This window comes from Ictalurus punctatus, chromosome 7 (assembly GCF_001660625.3).
Source record: "Ictalurus punctatus breed USDA103 chromosome 7, Coco_2.0, whole genome shotgun sequence".
Taxonomy (NCBI): Eukaryota; Metazoa; Chordata; class Actinopteri; order Siluriformes; family Ictaluridae; genus Ictalurus; species Ictalurus punctatus.
The window spans coordinates 5,438,284-5,458,974 of record NC_030422.2 but is presented as its reverse complement, the minus strand read 5'-3'; the positions used below and the strand labels follow the sequence as shown (position 1 = coordinate 5,458,974).

Sequence of the window (20,691 nt, the reverse complement as noted above, 5' to 3'; positions counted from 1 at the left end):
CCAACTTTTTCTGAATTGGGGTTTTATTATTATTATTATTTTTTTATATAATTACTTACAATAATCACAAACACAAATCAGGAAAGTATCTTTTACAAACAAAATCAGATTAAGTCATTTTTGTTTGAAACGTTAATATGAAGAATTCCGGGAATAAACATTGCTTACTCTAGTCTATTTTTTAGAAGGAAAAAAAGCTTTTATCTGGGGTTTATGCTGCATAATTCACCACATATAAATGTAACGCTTCTTTAGATTTAATAACTACAGTCGTGTGAAAAAATAAGTACACCCCAGGGAATATTTTTTTTTAGACATAATCGGACAAGCAATCGTTTGATAATAGGTGTGACACACTATCAAATGACATAAAAGTGTCAATTTGTAGTCATTTTCACAATTTAAATGAGCAAAAAAACCCCAGATCAGTCACATGTGAAAAAGTAAGTACACCCCGACATTTGTAACACCTTCAAATCCATAATAATTAGAATCGGGTGTTCAAGATTGTGCAAATACTTTTTCACAGCACTGTACAATCTCTAGGACCTTTTTAGAGAGTGTACAAACAGGCAGATTTGTATGCGGTGTAAGCAAGCAGATTTGTACAGTATTCGTGTGGCAGTCAGGAGCAAGATTGGAGATAGACACATCTAATCTCATCTAATCTCATCTTACTTGGTGTGTGTGTGTGTGTGTGTGTGTATATATATATATATATATATATATATATATATATATATATATATATATATACACAAGCTACAGTCACATCCCCTAGCTCCAATCTGGCTTTCTTTTGTTAGACTTGCCAGACTTATTATCATTCACTGACTGTGCTGTTTGCTACTCTGGAGGTGGGAGTTTTGTGAAAGCAGGGAGGAGCCAGGATAATGAGAGATAGGGACCTATATCTGTGATGGATCTGTGTTTCAGTGAGTCCTGGCAAGCACAATAGGGCACATTAGACACGCTCTCCAACACACACAGCTCAGTCGACTTGGACAACATGGACAGTGCACTGAAGGTTTTCCTGCTGATGAGTCTGCTGGTTTCTGCCCAGACGTTTGATAACTACAAAAGCTTGCCTCATGTAGTACAACAACACATTCACAAAGCGGTCAAAGAGGCAAACAAGATCTTTGGAGCAGGTCATCATATTGCTTATCATTCACTTAAAGAACCTTTGAGGGTAAGTTCTGTTAGCAGTTTGAGGAGTTGTTTTACTTGTATGACCAATTATTTATACATTTGAAACAGTGGAGGTCAATACTTTATTGAAATCAGTGCTTTGATGTGTCTACTTGTATGTCTTTCATATTTGGCTTATGTATACTGAGTTGAAACCAGTGACTGCATATAAGGGTGGATGTCATGTCATAACAGGAATCCAAATGTCAAGCCAAAATGTCTCTCTAGTGTCTGGCTGAAGTACAATTTTAAACCTCACCCAATCCCATGTTCGGGAACGGGACAGCTCTCCACAAAATTGTGTTCTGTCAGGTGCAGTTGACCTCCCCAAATATTGCTCCTTATGATAACTGTGTTTAATGGATGTTATTTGCTCATAAATAAAAGGGCATGGTTAATGAGGTTACTGCAAGTTAGGAAATGACATGAATGTGCACGCACTCTAATATAGACTGAAAGATCTTGACAGTTTTGTAGCAAGTCAAGTCTTGTTCCGCTGTAACTTTTCTAACAGACCCTCAGCGGGGAGTTTTTTCAGTTTTCAGTTGACTGCTGCTTACCAGTATATTTTCAGTTGGTACTCTATATTAATGACATATAATGCTTTATTAAAAATATGCTATATAAAATATTCATAATCCTCAGCCTTTTTTGCCTCGCCCATGTTAATCCCATTTTGTGGATTTTTTTGCTTTATTAACTCTACGGTTTACACAGTATTGAATTACCTGTAAATTACTGATTGAAATTGTGTTTGTGTGTCCAGAAATTGTTATTGTAAGGGACTTCCAAATAATTTGATCAATTTTTCAATTGGTAGTGCTATGTCCTCTTGAGATTAGTTTATAAAGCTTTGAAAGTACTTTCTTTGTAGTTGTAGCTGCAAAATCGAAACATTCTAAGCATCATTTGTTTGCATACCTAACTCCGACAATCATACATTTATTGATTTTCGCTATCGTTCTGTTGCAGAAAAAAAAACTAACTAAATCAAAAAAGTTTCCCTTTTTTTTTTTTTTTTTTTTTTTTTTTTAGCTGGAGTTGAGGGGTATAATAAACTGTAACACACATATAAAACCAAATGTAACACTGTAACTCCTACAAACTGATAGTTGATTTTTATTTGTTGTTTTTTTTTTTTTGCTGGAAAAAAAATCATTTAAAAATCTATTATTTTCAATTAGTTGTAATTGGTAGAAACAATAAAATGTTAAATAGTGCATTTGGTTTTACATTTCTGATCCATTCTTTACACAAAATATCTTCATAACGGGTGCTTGGATCCGTGGATAGCTTTTACCCTTTTTTTTTTTTCCAGATTTTGCGGAACAACTTGTATGTAAATGTCGTTCTGAAAGTCACAACATGCAGTAGGAAGGATTCTGATGCATATGAGCACCGAGATGATTGTCCTCGAAAACAAAACACCGTGCGTATTATATCCTTACAGGCCTTAAATGATTTCCTCATGTCTTTCTCTAACCTTTTGATGCTGACAAAGCAAATCCCACTTTATAGCAACATTATTAACCACAGACACACTGCAGTCTAGATATTTTGTAACATTACAAAGTCTCAAAACTTTTCCTAACCAAAAAGCCGTAACGTTTTATTTCACACAGGCCTGGATTGACTGTCTTGTGTGTAAGACTTCTGGCGAGGAACTGGTTGATTGTGGCACACAGCGAGCTGTCAGTCAAGTAAGTTACAAATATACTCTAACTGCGGCAGATCTGCACATCACAACCAAACTAAAGACATCATCTATACTTGTTGTAGAAATTCTGCTAGACTATTTAATAATAATTCTTTCTTTTGCAGAATAACAGGGATACAATTAGAAGTAAATGTACGAATACTTTACTTGGATCTCACACTGCCTTATTAAAAACTGAGGCTGACCAGCAGATTGGATGTCTCGGATGTATTTGAAGCTGCATAAATCACAACAGCGCAAATTCAAACTATGTATTAGAGTAAAGGTATGTGCTTAAATACAGAATTTGGGTTCAGTGCTTCGCTAGTTCCTAAAGTTATAAGCAAACGATGTTCACCTTGAGACAATGCTAATACCTATGAGGCAATGCTTTACCATGATTACACAGATTAGTAAATAAAGCACATTATAAAAGGAGCATTTTCTGTCACCTTTCCAGGTTTGTACTCAATATTATATCTTATATATTATATCTTATTATATCGTGGCCAGCTCAAACCATTCACATGGTGAAATTTTGATGTTTTCTACTATACTGTATCTGTCATGTCAGTGCCAAAATGACCCACTGATCACACAATGCTAGCTTTTGTCCTGTGAGCTGTGAGTGGTCTGTGTGTACATAACTCGTACCTATAGTTTACGTTTCATATTCATAATTCATGTTTAAGCTCCGTGTCTTGATATTGTTTGTTATGAATAAAACTGCTTGCACTTCTATCTGACTCCAATCCTTGACAAGATTTAGTTATATACAGAAACTGAAATATTTCTCATTCTGCATTTTGAAAGCATTTTAAAGTCTGTTTACCTCCAAAAGTCGTCACGTAATGTAATGCATACAGGTGAGGCGGATGCGAGTGCAGTATAAGCTTTATTTAAAAGCGGCAGGAAGACAAATCCAAAACCCGATACAAAAATGTAGACAAAAAAAAGCACAGGCTCGGACGATCTGCAAACGGGCAAAACTAGAAATGCGAAACACGAGGACGAAAGCAGGAGCAAAAAACCATGAACCTCGAACACAGCTCAAAAGGGTTAGTATGGCTCAGGCGACAAAACACTGAAACAAAAGTGCGCTATCACGCTGCCGGTAGCTTAAGCGCGCTGAGCATTGAAGCGCTCGGCTATACAAGCAGCAGGGGGGTAATACCTGAGAAAATACAAAAAAAAATGTATATTTCCATACATCTTATTCCGAGCGCATTAAAGTGTTTTTGATCTCGGATGCGTGTAAATCTATTGTATGAGACCTTTAAAACATAATTAGGCACGTTATTATCGAAACCATAATGCTCATCGTTTATGGCAGCATTTAATATTGAGAAAATAGTTAACGGTCATAGTTGTTTTTTTTTCTGGAACGCGGTAATTTGTGTTTGAATGGGTTAAAATGATATTAAGACCTGAAAGTGAGAGGACCTAAAATGAATAAAGACTTACTGATTATATTTAATAATTTAGATTAAATAAACTGATCATACAGTTGCTCCTCTTAACCTTTATCTTTACCCACACAAGTTTGGACAGACCTCTGGGGCAGGGAGTCAAACAGGCCCACCAAGTTTTGCTCTTCAGCCTTCATTAACCTTGTCTAATAGCTGCTGAACTTTGATTGGCTGATGGCGGCCATGTTTTTCAAGATTCACAATTGTCCTCAGACACTGATGGGACCTTGGACAAAGAAAACTTTGTGCAAGATTCAAGTCAATTGGACCAATGTTTCCATATTTAGCACCAATTTCATGTTTTGCCCAGTTATAGCAAATATAGTGCCGCCATTGTGTTCTTATGAGATGTGCAGGTTGAGCTCATACAGAAATGTGCCAAGTTCGGTGGAAACATCTCATTCCGTTCAAGAGTAAAAATGGCCACGCCCCCTTCAAACGTTTTTGCCTGCCATTATGGTGATGAATTGAAAGTTAGCCTTTTTTATTATTATTAATTTTTGAAAACGGGGCTTCAGAGAATCTTTCTGCACTGGTTTGGCTCCAATCAGATGAACAGCATAGGACTAATTTGCAAAAGTAGGTTTTGCAAAAAATCCAATATGGTGGAAAGTTTTTCATGGCAGATATGAAATCAATGAAATATACGATTTGTTCACCTTGAACCAAGGGTTCCAGTGATAAAAGACACTTGAGTCTGTGACACATGGTTCAAAAGTCATGAGGATTTTTGTATATTTTTTCACTGTACCGCCACCATGTGGCCGATTGGGGAGAGACTTTGCTCTACCGTAGACCGATGAGGTTGGGTGAATGGATAGACGAGATGCACTTTAAATATACAGCGTCAATCTCCTGAATCCATGGAAAGAGGTGTTTCCTCTGGCGATGGTGAATCCTGAAAGGAAAGAGCTGGCACAGAAGGTAAGTCCAAAACTGTGGTGCAATATAATGTAGTAAATAATCTTAAATGATATTAAATCCAGTGAACTCATCATTTGTCATTTCATATTTAACACTATGCTTTCAATACATTATTTTAAAGATGTGTGTATTAATGTGGCTACACAATACCCTTGTTCACAGAACTATCAAAAATGTAGGAAATATCGTCATGGAGATTCGCACCTTATGAGGTGAGAAATGCAGTGAATGCGAGCTCAAAGTGCAGACTTTATGCTTTAATTTGAGAGTATTGAACATCCACATCAGGTGACTGACGGAGGAATTACAGTACTTATTATACGTGCGCCTGATTACAAGGGACCAAAATTAATCGGACAAAACATCAATCATAAATATGATTGCTAACACATTTTTAAAGTGCACCTATTATGCTTTTTTCAGATATTACCTTTCATGTAGTGTGTATATAGAGCTGTTTGTGAATGTAAAAACTCTGCAAAAATCAAAGCGCACGACAAACGGAGTTATTGACTCCCGAAAGAAGGAACCGATTCTGAACAGCTGAAATGATTCATTAGTGATTCCAGACTTCACGTCCTGTACTAACCTACGTAGGTTTGTAACAAAAAGCCCCGCCTCTGGACTTCATCGGCTGCTCGCTGACAGCGGTAGACCGATCACAACAGACTGGGACATCTGACCAATCAGAGCAGAGTATGCTCTCTGAAAGGAGGAGTTTAGAATGAATCCTTTAGAATGGATCATTGAACGAGTCGTTTGTGCCCCTGGGGGGGAAAAGGTAATGCTGCAGTTTAAATGATGAGCACGTTAAAGTGTTTTTGATCTCGAATGTGTGTAAATCTATTGTATGAAAACTGTCCTCTACATCCCCTCAATTCATAAGTCTCAGACAATTGTTTTTTGGTGCACAAAGTATCCACTTTTTTTCCCCCCTTCTTCTATTTTTCAATTTCTACAACAACATAAATGACTAGTCCCGAAGCAAATACACAGGGGCCAGCTGCAAACATGTTAAAACTGAACTGAATGTGACTCATTGACCACCAACAAGGCTGAGTTCCTACTACAACGTACAAAAGCAACCCATTATGAGCACGGTGATTTTTTTTTAGCATCTCAGCTCAGGCACCACTTGGCTTGTCAATTAACCTCACAGGTGTGTGACTCCCCAAATAACCTCATAACAGATCCAGTTAAAATAAACTCGGAGTTCTCCTCTTTTTACTGCAATCTTTACAAATCAGAAACTCGCTCAGACCCCACTGCCATTCAGTCCTTCCTCTCTCAGCTAGATATACCCAAAGATAAACTCAGACATTAGCCAGTAGCCTAGATCAGCCTCTCAGCTTGGAGGAGATTAGCATATTGTGTCTCAACCATGAATAATAATAAAACTCCTGATCCGGATGTCTTCCCTATAGAATTTAAAACGTTCTCCACTCATCTATCCCGCTTATTATTAGAACTATACAATCATTCCTTAGAACAGGGCTTCTTACCAGCATCCTTAAACCAAGAACTAATTAATGTCTTTAACTCCTTAACATTAAAGAAAGACAAGGACCCTAAATTTTGTGGCAGTTACAGACCTAATTGATAACCATGTCAAATTATTAGCTAAAGTATTGGCTAAACGCTTAGAGGTTCGTCTTTCAGCCCTTATATCAGATGATCGAACTGGCTTTACACTGGGTCATCAGTTGTCATCCAATATACGCAGACTTTTAAATATGATCTTCACGCCATCTAGCTCTCCAATGCCAGAAATGGTTCTCTCACTAGACAGAAGGCTTTTGATCGGGTGGAACGGGATTATTTATTTACAGTTTTACAAAAATTTGGTTTCGGCCCCAAACGAATTTCACGGATACGTCTACTATAATTCCTCCTCAGCTTGAAAACAAATTCGGAACCATCGCCCCATTTCTCTTTGTCTCGTGGCACCAGTCAGGGCTGCCCACTCTCACCCCTTCTCTTTGCTTTGGCTATAGAGCCTCTCTCTATATCCTTGAAATCGACTTCAGTATGTTCAGGTATTCATAGCGTCGGAAAGGAACACCGGGTTCGACACCACAGACACCAGTCAAGCCATTTAGCAATATGTATGTTTTTTATATGAAGTCTGTGTGTTGAACTATTCCACTGTTCACTAAAGGAGACCTGAGTGTAAAACTGCATGTGGTAATCGCAGTCTCAAGGCCATCGCTGCAACCGTCGTCCCAGCAACCACAGCGAGAACGTCCATGTGGAAATGAGGTCCAAAACCATTTCCATGGTACTTCAAGTGGTACAAAGGAAAGAGTAAGGGAGATAAAGCACAACCCTGTCTGGTACCTCGATATAGGTGAAATGGTGAAGAGAGCATCTTATTCGTAAGAATTCTCACACAGGGCTTACGGTAAAGAATTTTTGCCACTTTTCAAAACTATCACCAATATCACATTTTCTCAAACCTGCGTACAAATAAGGCCACTCTAATGGGTCAAAAACCTTCTCTGCATCAAGAGAAACAATAACCAAATCATCTGTAGTGTGGGAGTAGATTATTTTAAAAAGACGTCTAAGATTTGGAACGGAGTGCCTCTTTGTATAAATCCCGTCTGATCAGGGTGAGTAAGTTTATCAGTTACAGATCTAAGCCTGATGGGGAAAACTTTAGCCAAAATGATTTTGTCAGAGGTGAAATTGGCCTATATCTACTTGCTTACTTCTTGATCTTCACCCTTTTAAGTGATACTGTACTTCAAAAGTAGCCTCATTTAAGCTATGATGCAATATGCCAGCAGTATTTGAATGAGTATACATTTTAAATAAATAAGGTGAGAATAGATCGCTGAATTCTTTGTAAAATTCACTAGGGTACTCATCAGAGCCAATTGTATCTTGTATTTCTGAGACTGAAAGTTCAGCGTTGAGGAAGTCGCGATCTTTCTAAACTAGAGTAGGAATATCACAACTATACAAGAAGTTTTTTTGCAGCCAGGTCGTCGATTAAAGCCTTGGAGCTATTATTATACTTCGAACACTTTAATTACAGAAGCTGGTCCTACATCTTATATCATAGGTTACACAGATATATCACGATTCATTATGTAGTACTGAATGAAAACAGAGGTTTAACATGAACCCCTTTATCATTTGTTTGATTGTGAATGTGTACCTTTATTAAATTTTGTGATGTCTATACAGATATCTCTGTTTAGAAACGGTTATAGATGAAGGATGATCTTGTTCTAGGAAAAGAAGATTGAGGAAAAGAAGCGTGTGCTGTGAACGAATGCATCATTATCTAAGACAGAGATCAAATTATTTCATACCATTGACTTTATTTTTTAAATATCAAATATATGTTATTTGCAGCATTTTAAAAGGCTGTAAGCTTTTTCTACATGCCCAGTATTCATGTGCAGTTTCTGTAAAATATACCAGACACGTGTTCACATTTGTTTATTATTCTTCATCACTAAGAAACGAGTGTCCACTTCCACTGAGCGAGGTTAGACAATAAACGCTCTACCTTGTCTACCTTGGTATATATATTATATATTATATATAATAAGCCTATATATTATATATTATATATAATAAGCCTACTTCATCTGAATCCAGTCTCCGTGAGTTTGGCTGTTTGATTCATCTTGAGTGTAACGTAGATCTTTTAATCAATTTTATAGTTTGAATTTGTGAGCTAGCAGGGCCAGTGTATTTTGGAGAAGCAAATTATCCGACACTGTTTTGGCAAGCCAGCCTGGAGGGTTCAACGGGTACCCCGGACCCCGATTGAGGGGACACAGCTCCGCCATCCAGACCAGCCAACCCTAGGAAAAGGTAAGCAGAACACCTGTTAAAGCGATGTTTCTGCAGTAGTTTTGTGTGGTCTGTGAGGGTGGGGAGGCCCCCACTTTTGGGGCAGATCAATTCTGTGACCCTCCTTAAAATTAATTAAAATTTAAAACTAGTTTTAAATGTTATCCGAGCACTGTGTGGTTAAGTGTTAGGTTGTGTTTTAGGTATTGTTTTAAATGGTGCTCCCAGTCGTGTTTGAGTGGTTCTTAAGTTGTGATCAATACATATGGTTCTATAGAATTGAATAACACCTATAAGAGACGAAGGGTGTCTGACACACCGTTCTCAATCCGCCTCATATACCAGCTCCTAGTTCAGACAGTATTTGATCTCATATGTGTACCGTTGTCAGAACCACCTCAGAACACTAGGGTGAGGAGCATTCCATTCTAAAGGTATATAGATAGTACTTATGTCGAGGATGAATTAAACAGAAAAGGTGTTTCAAATTTCCGAGTGAAGAGTAGAACAGGTGAACGTAGTTAACAATATCGTAAGTAATAGATAATAAGGCTAGCAAAGGTAATGAGGTACGGCTGAAGGTGGGTGGGGGTGGGTACGTGTGTGTGTGTGTGTGTGTGTGTGTGCGTGTGTGTGTGTGTGTGTGTGTTACAGTGCAGCAGGGCAGATACAAGATTAGACACGATCTGTGACACACACACAGCTCAGTCTTCCTGAACAACATGGACGGTGCCCTAAAAGCTTTGCTGCTGGCAGCCCTGATTCTTCTGGTTTCTGCCCAGACATCTGATAACTACAGAAGCTTGAACGGTTTAGTGAGAAAACACGTTGACAAAGCGCTGAAAAAGGCAAACCAAGACTTTGGAACGGGTTATCATATTGCTTTTCATTCACTCATCACAACTCCAATGGTAAGTTCTGTCACTATTTTGAGGAGTTGCTTTACTTATGCACATAACACTTCAAATACCGTATAAACAATTACTTATACACCTGCCGCAGGGGCAGACATATTTGGCTTGTATTTACTGGTTTAGACTTTGGTTATGAGGTAGCTACTGCCATAATGTCGGATAAGAAAGGAATAACATGACAGACCATGCTGAATATGTATGCTATCGGCAGTTAAAATGGCGACAGTCACAAATAACTGTCAGTAAGATCTGTTCAAATAAATATAATGTCGTAAATAATGTTTACAACACATAATTGGCCATTTCCTGTTTACCACCATGCCTTCAAATCATTATTTTAAAGATATGTGTTTGCTAACGTGGCTACGCAATACCATTTTTCACAGACTAGAGAGAGCATCCTGAACGTAAATGTCCTTCTGAAAGTCACAACATGCAAGAAGACTTCAAATGATGCATATGAGCACCGAGATGAATGTAATGAACAAAAAGAAAAAACGGTGTGTATGATATCTTTATTGGCCTTATTCTTGATCTTATAAAGCCAAGAAGGTCTATAACCTTTCGGTTTAACGTCGTTAACCTTTTGACATCGACAAACAAATTCTGTTTCATACGAACATACGTCTTAACCATAGAAACACTAATCGTGGATATTTTATAGCATCGATAAAAGCTTTCCTAAACGAAAGGCCATAACGTTTTTATTTTACACAGCCCGTGATTGACTGTCTTGTGTGTAAGACGAATGATGGTAATGAACTGGTTGACTGTGCCAAGAAGATTGATGTCAGTAATGTAAGTATACTGCAGCAAATATAGTAATACACCCCACAGGGAAACTAAAAACATCTTCTGTACGTGGTGTTGGAGATTATATTACAAACTCAATTAAAAAAAAGTAATTGCTTCTTTTTCAGCAAAAGCACACTGAAATTCGAGGCAAATGTATTGATCATCTCACTGGAGGATCAGACATTTTGACGCGGTTGTCTGAGGATAATAAGAAGCAGAGTCGATGTCTCGAATGTGTGTGAAGCTGCACAAATCACAACAGCACAAATTAAAGGGATAAAGGATATTTAAAAAATCTAACCATTTTTAATCTGGGCACTGAAATAGTTAATATAGTAGCAAATAATTATGAATTTTTTTTAAATAACCACATTTTGTTGTATTACAAGTGAAAAGTGATCTGATTAAATAGAGAATTTGGGTTCAGGTCTTCACTGTTATAAAAGGAAATGTAGTGATGGGCAAAGATTTACTTTATGAAACCGTGATTACACACATTAATAAATAAAGCACATTTAAGAGGAGTGTGTTGTACTTGATTCTGTACTTAATCATTTCATTATCTCAGTCTATATTTGTTTTGTTGCCTGGTCAAACCATTTCACCTGGTGGAATGAACTGAAATATTTCTCTTCTCAACTGACGTTCTAGCACTTTTAAAGTCTGCGTCCATAAATTCATTTATTTATTTTTAATTAATTAATTAATTTATTTATTATTAATTCCAAGTGTCTTTCAGTTTCAGAAAACGATCACTTTCTTGTACTGCAGCCATTTAGACAAGGAAGACAGCATTTTAGCTGTATCAAAGCAAACCTGCCAAAATCTCAGAACTGACTCATAACTGGTGTAAATGTAGTATATTCAGGAAGACAAGGTATTCCTTCAGTGCAGTAGTCATCTGGCCTCCACTTTGATTTAAAGATTTGTTGTCAGTCATGTACACAAATTGTTGAAAAGCAGCATTGGTAAGTTTGTGGCTCACTAGTCTCCTTGTGGTTATTTTCCATAGTAATTCTGTAAGTCTAAACACATTACCAATTACTAGACATCAAGGTGTCGGAGTAACCTGAGCTGCCATTTAAAGCTTTGTAAACCAATTCAAGTACAAGTGCAAGTCTCACATCAGTAAGTAGTGTTTTGTTAACACTATTAACACTACTAATGTTGGGCCACCACATGCTGCTAGAACAGCTTCAGTGCTCCATTGATTCTCCAAGTCTCTGAACTCAACTGGAGGGATGAACACCATTCTTCCAAGTGCTTTGATTGTGATGATGTAGACGGAGAGCACTGTCTAACGCATCAGTCCAAAATCTCCCACAGGTGTTCAACTGGGTTGGGATCTGGTGACTGTGAACTCATCAAACCATTCAGTGAGGGCAATAGGGGCATTGTCATCCTGGAAGAGGCCACTCCCATCAGGAGAGAAATGTTTCATCGTAGGATAAAGGTGATCACGCGGAGCAACTTTGTATTGATTTGCAGTAGCTTCTTCCTCTAAGGGGACAAGACGACCCAAAACATGCCAACTCCCCAGAGCCAGCGGACGCCTGTTATTGGGGTGCAGCATTCATGCCTCTCCTTTTCTCTTGGTGTATGCCACAGATGACCTCAACCACTTGAGAATATGGAGAGGGATGGCTCATCTGACCGTATTACTTTTTTCCACATCTTACTAGACCAGTGTCGTCCTAGCACTCTCTATACAAATCTTTTGGTTTTCATCTCTTCACTTCAGTGGATTGGAGAATCTATGCCAAGGCCCACTGAAACTGTTCTGGTGGCCTGTGGTGCCCAAAACCTCACTAAGACACTAAATGTTGGTTTTTCCTTGAATTAGCTAGGTTGTGTAATAAAGACTTACCCCACTACCATCGAACACACATGTAACTTCTATGGAAGAGCAATATTTATGCTTGACTGGTGTCAGAAATGGAGCTGCAACGATGGTGACACTAGAGATGACAGAAAAGGCACACTCTTACACAATTAATACATGCCAGTTGGTTTTACAACTTTTTGCATATACTAGTGTTACAGTAATTGGACAATTATACATTTGTCCAACTTTTCCTATTTAAAAAACTGATGATGAAGATGAAGCATATAATTATATATATATATAAATCAGTTGTAACATTTATGATAATAGATGGTTGGCATACTTCAACACTGGAAGTGTGCACTGATTTCACATAAAAAGCACAGAAAAACAGCATTAGAAATGTTCCAGGCATATCATAATCATGCATTTACCTGCCAAAAACCAGCAAGAGGCCAAGGTCCAGTGTATTAAACCACCGTGGCATTTTGAGAATGAAGAATTCCTGGCTGAACACCTCTGACAGTGTGAATAAACAATTTTGATAAACCTAATATAAAGAGTATAGAACAAAAACGCCATTATTAGTTAACTATATTAAACTTTTATTTTGATAACAGTTTTATTGGGGTATATAGCCGATTCATATATCATATTTTCACTCATTCAAACTGCACAATAATAGATTTTTCCTACTTCTGAGTACAAACAGCACAACTACATTTGATTACTTTTAATGATTATTAACTCTTTGGTAAAAGTAATCCACTAAAAGTTGTACAAATTGCTGCAAAAAGAACTGTGAACGGTGACTCAGCATTAGGACATTTCATTGGACAAGAGCGCTGTCCATTACACGTGCTTTTTTGTTTTGGTTAAGAATTATTTTGGGGTTAATTTTTTTTTTTTCCTGCCTTTTGTGTGTGAAAATTTTCTTTTATGAATGGAGGCTTGTTTCCTTATGGGTTCGTCTATTAATCCCACGTATGGGAACGTTTTGGTTTTCATTATTTCGGTTTCTATGACTGAAATGATCTGTATTTTCTTACGTTTATTGCATAAAAAAAATAATAATCTCATTTTGTAAGAATTGAGTAGCCTACTGATTATTTTTTCTTCTGAGTGAAGTCCAAATTATAAGTTATAAGTGACTGTTAATTTGAACTGTCTGGCGCCCAAGCCCCATAAGTAAGGTACCACGCTTCAACCTGACATGTATTGTTAAACAGTTAAATGATTTATTATGTACTCTCTTGTTATGTATTCTAGAATTAAGTCATTCCAGGTCTTTTATTATTGGGGGCATTTTATTCCTTCTCTGTTGTGATAATAGTGTATTTTGTTGTTATTCTCCGCAACTGTGCTCCAGTCAGAGAATCGTTTACATGTCGTCAATAGATTAAGGGTCCACCTCCCGCTCCTCAGATTCTGATGATGAAATGCTAATAGATGGTTAATGACTGCCCAGTTGTTGAGTTATCCTGTATCTTCGTCCTCGGGTGTATTCGGAGACGATACTCTGTAGTCTTAGTAAAGTCGCCTGGAAAGAACTGAGCCTTGAACATGCTTGGATCAAGACACTCACTTCCAATTTGTGTCTTGCCTCTGCTTTATGCTTCATGCTTTATCTTTGGCGCTAATGCTGTCTGACCCAGCTCCTGGCTCTATAACACACAAGCATAGAAATCTGACTAACTAAGAAAAGGTGTTTTTTTTGTTTTGTTTTGTTTTGTTTTTTAATGCAAGCTACTGCCTCGTTCAGTTTTGGTAGTTTTATCAACTGTGGTATGGTGTTTTTAGTTATGGTTCTGTGTTGGTTTTTGTGTCTGGATTATATTCATGAGCACTATAGCATGTGGTAGCAGCTATGTAGCAGAGATGCATGTACTTAAACACAGACTACTCTTTACTTGGGCGATTCTAATAATAATAATAATAATAATAATAATAATAATAATAATAATAATATGTTCAAAGGGCAAAAAATGAGGGAGACAGTCAATGATCTAAACTGGGAAAATGGGGAAACCATTTTCCACATTATTTTGTAACCCATGTTTCAAGTGTCCCGATTCCTGCTGCTGCTTTTTATTTCTATATTATTTTCATTGTCTGTGATGCTGCGGTATTGGTTTTCCCAATTCTTTCCCAAATATGAAAAAGTATTCATTTCTAATGAAATATAATGAAACAGGCAATTTATTTTAAATATCCAATTTCAGTTATTCTTTTTTTTTTTCCTCTTCCAGAGAAGAATGTGTTAAACAACACCAGCGTGTTCGCACAGGACAGAAGCAGTTTTTCTGCTCACAATGTGAGACGAGTTTTCGCGAAGGGAGTAGTCTTAAACAACACCAGCGTGTTCACACAGGACAGAAGCAGTTTTTCTGCTCACAGTGTGGGAAGAGTTTTCGCGAAGGGAGTAGTCTTAAACAACACCAGCGTGTTCACACAGGACAGAAGCAGTTTTTCTGCTCACAGTGTGGGAAGAGTTTTCGTGAAGGGAGTAGTCTGAAACGACACCAGCGTGTTCACACATGAGAGAAGTCGTTTTTGTGCTCCAAGTGTGGGAAGAGTTTCATGGGTGTAAATATGTTAAACACACACACATGTATATATTGAATCTGTTATCCTAACTCTATAACTACAATAAAACACGTTGATTTTGGTCACCTTAAGAGCACTGGTAGGCACTCATATCTCACCTTGTGCCATAATATTGTTACTTTTCTTTAATTTATTGCAACACGGCCCTGGAGAATGCAGTCTTGTTCTACTGTATGTGGATTTTATTTGTATAGTATGACAAAGCTCTCTACTACTTTCTACTAACATGCTGTACGTAAACAAAGTATAGGCTACTCTCTGAGTAAATTCTCTGAGTATTTAATAGCAATTTCAGTTACATCAACTCATTAAATCAATTACATTTTATTTGTATAGCGTTTTTACAATAGACATTGTCTCAAAGCAGCTTTACAGAAATATATAAACACAGTATACAGATATTAAGAGTACGAATTTATCCCTATTGAGCGAGCCGGTGGTGACGGTGGTGAGGAAAAACTCCCTGAGATGTTTTAAGAGGAAGAAACCTTGAGAGGAACCCGACTCAGAAGGGAACCCGTCCTCATCTGGGTAACGACGGATAGTGTGAAAAAGTTCATTATGGATTTATATGAAGTCTGTTTGGCCTTAGAAGCAGCCGTAGTCCCAGCAATCTGGAATTGGAGTAGATGAGAGCTCCATCCAGAGGTAGGACATCCGAAACGGATCGGGCGGGTCCGGAGAGCAGAAAGGATCAGGATCTCTAGTATCTCCATAAAATCGTGTGTGGCTCGGCAGATGGAGAGAGAGAGAGAAAGGATTATTAGGACTGTGCTTAGCGTAATAGAAAGTCTAGTCAGGGTAGGCTTGAGTAAACAAATACCTTTTAAGCCTAGACTTAAACACTGAGACTGTGTCTGAGTCCCGAACACTAATAGGAAGACTGTTCCATAACTGTGGGGCTCTATAAGAGAAAGCTCTTCCCCCTGCTGTAGCCTTCACTATTCGAGGTACCGTCAGATAGCCTGCACCTTTTGATCTAAGTAGGCGTGGCGGATCATAGAAAACCAAAAGGTCGCTTAGACACTGTGGCGCGAGACCGTTTTGTGCTTTATAGGTTAATAATAGTATTTTATAATCAATGTGAGATTTCACTGGGAGCCAGTGCAGTGTGGATAAGATCGGGGTGATGTGGTCGTATCTTCTGGTTCTAGTTAGGACTCTAGCAGCTGCATTCTGGACTAACTGGAGTTTGTTTATGCTCCTACTGGAACGTCCAGGCAGTAAGGCATTACAGTAATCTAATCTAGAGGTGACGAAACTAATATTTCTTATCTTCGAAATATTTCTGAGATGAAAGAAGGCTATCCTAGTAATATTATCTACATGAGCATCAAATGATAGGCTGGAGTCAATAATCACTCCAAGGTCTTTAACTGCTGCACATGATGAAACAGAAAGACCATCCAGAGTAACCATGTGATCAGAAAGATTACTTCTAGCTACACGTGGGCCTAATAAAAGTATTTCTGTTTTATCAGAATTAAGTAAAAGGAAGTTAGTTAGCATCCAACATCTAATGTCCTTTACACAATCCTCAACTTTACTAAGCTTCTGTCTGTCCTCTGGCTTCGCTGAAACATACAACTGTGTATCATCAGCATAACAGTGGAAGCTAATTCCATGTTTACGAATAATTTGACCTAGGGGTAGCATATATAAAGTAAAAAGCAGTGGGCCTAAAACAGAACCTTGTGGAACACCAAATTTAACCTCGGTATGCGTGGAGAAGTCTTCATTTACATCTACGAACTGATAACGATCGGTCAGATAAGACCTGAGCCAGGACAGGACTGTTCCCTTAATACCAACAACATTTTCTAATCTATCAAGGAGAATAGTGTGATCTACAGTATCAAATCTATGATGAGGTCTAAATCCTGACTGATACATTTCATGAATGTTGTTCCTATGCAAGTACGAGCGTAGCTGCTGTGCTAAACCTTTTCTAAGATCTTGGAGATGAAGGGGAGATTTGATATAGGTCTACAGCTGGACAGTTGAGATGGGTCAAGATCAGTTTTTTTAATCAGGGGTTTAATATCTGCTAATTTAAGTGATTTAGGTACATAGCCAGTGCCAAGGGAAGAATTGATTATATTTAAAAGCGGTTCAATTACTCCTGGACAAATCTGTTTAAAGAAACATGTAGCTACAGGATCGAGTATGCAAGTTGATGAATTTACTGAAGAGATTAATGAAGCTAGTTCGGTTTATCTAAGAAGAGTAAAACATTCTAAACATTGATCTGATATTGCTATATTATCGTCTATAGGGTTAGTTATAATACTGTCGGGTTTTAATTGAATAGCCTGAATTTCACATCTAATATTTTCAATCTTACCAATGAAAAATTCCATGAAATCTTCGCTGCTATGTAATGATTGTGATTGAGTGCTTCTTTCTGTAGTGGTTTTATTCCTAGTTACTTTTGCTACTGTGTTGAATAGAAATCTCGAGTTGTTTTTGTCGTCTCCTATGAAGGTGGAGAGAGAGACTTTTCTAGCATCGCTAAGAGATTTTCTATAGTTCAGTAGACTCTCCTTCCAACAATTTGGTTTGACGCCATTTACGTTCTAATTGTCGAGTGGTCTGTTTTAAGGTACGCGTTTGATCGTTATACCGGGGTGCTAGCTTTTTCTCTCTAATTAATTTTCTTTTGAGTGGAGCTACTCTATCTAGCGTGTAGCGGAGTGTTGACTCTAAGCATTCAGTCATCTGATCGAGTTCTATCGGATCAGACGGTGATCCAAATCTAATCTTGATGTCTCTGGGAGGTCGCTTAGGAAGCTCGGTGCAGTAGCTGATGTGAAAGTACGAGGTGGAAATATTATGATCAATACGTATTATGAACGAGATAAGATAATGGTCTGAGACAACATTCCGACTGTGGGAAAAATTACAATATTTTCTATATTTAATCCGTATGTTAGTATGAGGTCTAGAGTGTGACCACCATTATGAGTAGGTCCGATTACGTTCTGATTAATCCCTAAACATGGACACAACCGCTGTTCTCAGAGGGCCTTCTGGGTTATCAAAGTGAATATTAAAATCACAGACGATTAATGCTTTATCTACAGACACAACCAGGTTTGAGATAAAGTCTGCAAACTCACTAAGAAATTCGGTATATGCCCCTGGGGGTCTGTAAATAATAATTAGAGGAATTGACTTATTTTTTGTGGCTACATACGTTATACTGGTATAAAGAATTTCAAAAGAATTACATTTATGACTAGGCTTTTGTGTGACGCCTAGATTTCGACTATGGATGAGACCAGCACCTCCTCCTCTACCAGTAGAACGAGGCTGATGTACATAACTGTATCCAGGAGGACTGGCTTCATTTAATGCTACGTACTCGTTTGGTTTAATCCAAGTCTCCGTTAAACACATTAAATTACATTCCTGATCAGTAATGATTTCGTTAACAATAAGAGCCTTAGACGCGAGAGATCTAATGTTTACTAGTCCTAGCTTCAGATTAAAGGAGCTGGATGTGCATTCAGTATGATCTAATTTTATGTTAATTAGGTTACTAAAACAAACATTCAGAAATTTTCTCTGTATTTGTATAGCTCGGGGAACAGACACAGTCTCTATAGTTTGTACTACAAGTGTTGAACTATTAATTAAACATTGCTTATGATGAACGTTGTTATTGTAGGAAGATGTACTTACGGTAGGCAGTCACTTGGTGTGTAGCGTCTTGGAGATGTTGTCTGACAACGGTTCCGCTCCGAGGCTGCTGGGGTGCAGGCCATCAGGACGAAACAACCAAGGACGCTCCCAGAACACATTCCAGTTATTAACAAACAGCAGATTCTGTTCATTACACCAGTGGTTTTCAAAGTGGGGGCCGCCAGGGGGGCCTCAACAATTTGGTGTGAAAAATAAATGAATACATTACTATAACATGTTACTTGTAACAATACATGTTAAAATCACACTTGCTATACCTAACTTTCTAATTGCTAAACAGACAAAACATCAGTGTAAAAAAGGGGGATATATTCAGAAGTCTGTATTTTTAATGTTTTTAATATTTTTAAAGTCTGTATTTTTATGTTAGCTAAAATTCATGCTGTGCCAAACTAAACTAATCTGTTCAGTAGCATGTCAGCTAGAAAGCTAACATTTTTGTGGGGGAAATGGGTGTAAAAATAAAAACAAAACGGTCCACAGGAAGAAGTAAACCTTGAGCCTTGAACTTTAACGTGTTAGATTTTAGATAGATTTTTAGTTAGATTTTTAGATAATTTAAACAAAAGAAGTGCACGGTGGCTTATTGGTTAGCACGTTTGCCTCACACCTCCAGGGTCGGGGGTTGGATTCCCACCGGGGCCCTGTGTGTGCGGAGTTTGTGTGTTCTCCCCGTGCTGCGGGGGTTTCCTCCGGGTACTCCGGTTTCCTCCCCAGTCCAAAGACATGCATGGTAGGATGATTGGCGTGTGTAAAGTGTCCGTAGTGTATGAATGGGTGTGTGTGTGTGATTGTGCCCTGTGATGGATTGGCACCCTGTCCAGGGTGTACCCTGCCTTGTGCCCCATGTTCCCTGTGACCCTGAAAACGATAAAGCAGTATAGAAGATGGATGGATGGAAGTATCTACTCTCTACATCACAGCTTAAATCATTTTCCGTAGATTTAATCTTGGGGCTAACCGCTAGTTAGCTGTCTCCTCTTTAAACTGTATAGCTGAAGCGCTGTTTAAGGATTTAATTTAATTAAACTACATAACAGATTTATAACTATGTGTAAAGATAAGGAGAAAAAACATTACTTGCCTTGAGTTAGTGCCCAGCTCTGCTGCTCCACTCAGATGAGGCTGTGAGAGAATGAACTCCAGGGGGAAAGATGTAGTTTTCCCTGTGGGGGAGGGGCAACTCTCTCTCAGCTCCTCACTACACGTTTTATTAAACGCGATTTCGACCACATATTAGCAACGAAGGGATTGGGACTTTTTTATTCAGGTATATAAAATAAACAACATTTTTACACGTCATGGAAATGCCTAGAGTATAATCTATTTAACAATCCATTCATATATAACACAAACATTCCAGTTCAAGATGTAGCCTATACGATGAAATCCAACGTGGTTTAGGGACAATATCTGCGCATGCGCGTGCTTAGCTTCGTATGTTTTGGTTTCGTATTCAAGAGATTTCGTATTCCCGTAAAAAATGAAATAAAAATGAATCGTTAGAATAGTGAACAATCGCATCTAGATGCATTTCTTTGAAATTACACAGCAGTAACTTCATTAATCAGTTATTTTTCGCATAATTTCAAAGTAATATAGCGTTTCAAGAATGTTAACATTGTTCAAGCTACTTTTTTAGGTTTATTCGACGTTGATGATTTTTTTCGTCATGATCAAGCCTCTTTTCGACTAACTGTAGCTTTCATTTAAACGGCGGGGGTTCGCTTGACTGTGTCGAAAGCGTGTTTGTGT

At 38.0% G+C, this 20,691-nt stretch overlaps 2 protein-coding genes and 1 long non-coding RNA gene across 3 annotated transcripts; 2 read left to right on the top strand and 1 right to left on the bottom strand.

Moving 5' to 3' along the window:
• Positions 1-923: 923 nt before the first annotated feature.
• On the top strand, positions 924-3,626 carry LOC108267408 (cystatin-like protein). The gene is made up of 4 exons (XM_017471454.3): positions 924-1,192; positions 2,510-2,620; positions 2,814-2,891; positions 3,013-3,626. The coding sequence occupies exons 1-4, from the start codon at positions 1,010-1,012 to the stop codon at positions 3,121-3,123; spliced, it is 483 nt and encodes a 160-aa protein (XP_017326943.1). The 5' UTR covers positions 924-1,009; the 3' UTR covers positions 3,124-3,626.
• A 6,097-nt stretch (positions 3,627-9,723) lies between these two features.
• LOC108267409 (cystatin-like protein) lies at positions 9,724-11,323 on the top strand. Its single transcript, XM_017471455.2, has 4 exons — positions 9,724-10,001; positions 10,391-10,504; positions 10,722-10,802; positions 10,925-11,323. The coding sequence occupies exons 1-4, from the start codon at positions 9,813-9,815 to the stop codon at positions 11,039-11,041; spliced, it is 501 nt and encodes a 166-aa protein (XP_017326944.2). The 5' UTR covers positions 9,724-9,812; the 3' UTR covers positions 11,042-11,323.
• A 4,216-nt stretch (positions 11,324-15,539) lies between these two features.
• On the bottom strand, positions 15,540-19,054 carry LOC128632996 (uncharacterized). Its single transcript, XR_008396692.1, has 2 exons — positions 18,916-19,054; positions 15,540-15,941 (listed from the first exon to the last, which is right to left on the bottom strand). It is a non-coding gene; the product is annotated as an uncharacterized LOC128632996 (long non-coding RNA).
• Between the last annotated feature and the right edge of the window lie 1,637 nt (positions 19,055-20,691).

Bases quoted from the DNA above. Each gene is read 5' to 3' on its own strand.
- LOC108267409 (XM_017471455.2), top strand. From the start codon at position 9,813: ATGGACGGTGCCCTAAAAGCTTTGCTGCTGGCAGCCCTGATTCTTCTG. The intron at 10,002-10,390 runs GTAAGTTCTGTC...CATTTTTCACAG, and splicing joins CACTCATCACAACTCCAATG to ACTAGAGAGAGCATCCTGAA. The intron at 10,803-10,924 runs GTAAGTATACTG...CTTCTTTTTCAG, and splicing joins AGAAGATTGATGTCAGTAAT to CAAAAGCACACTGAAATTCG.
- LOC108267408 (XM_017471454.3), top strand. From the start codon at position 1,010: ATGGACAGTGCACTGAAGGTTTTCCTGCTGATGAGTCTGCTGGTTTCT. The intron at 2,621-2,813 runs GTGCGTATTATA...TATTTCACACAG, and splicing joins GTCCTCGAAAACAAAACACC to GCCTGGATTGACTGTCTTGT. The intron at 2,892-3,012 runs GTAAGTTACAAA...TTTCTTTTGCAG, and splicing joins CACAGCGAGCTGTCAGTCAA to AATAACAGGGATACAATTAG.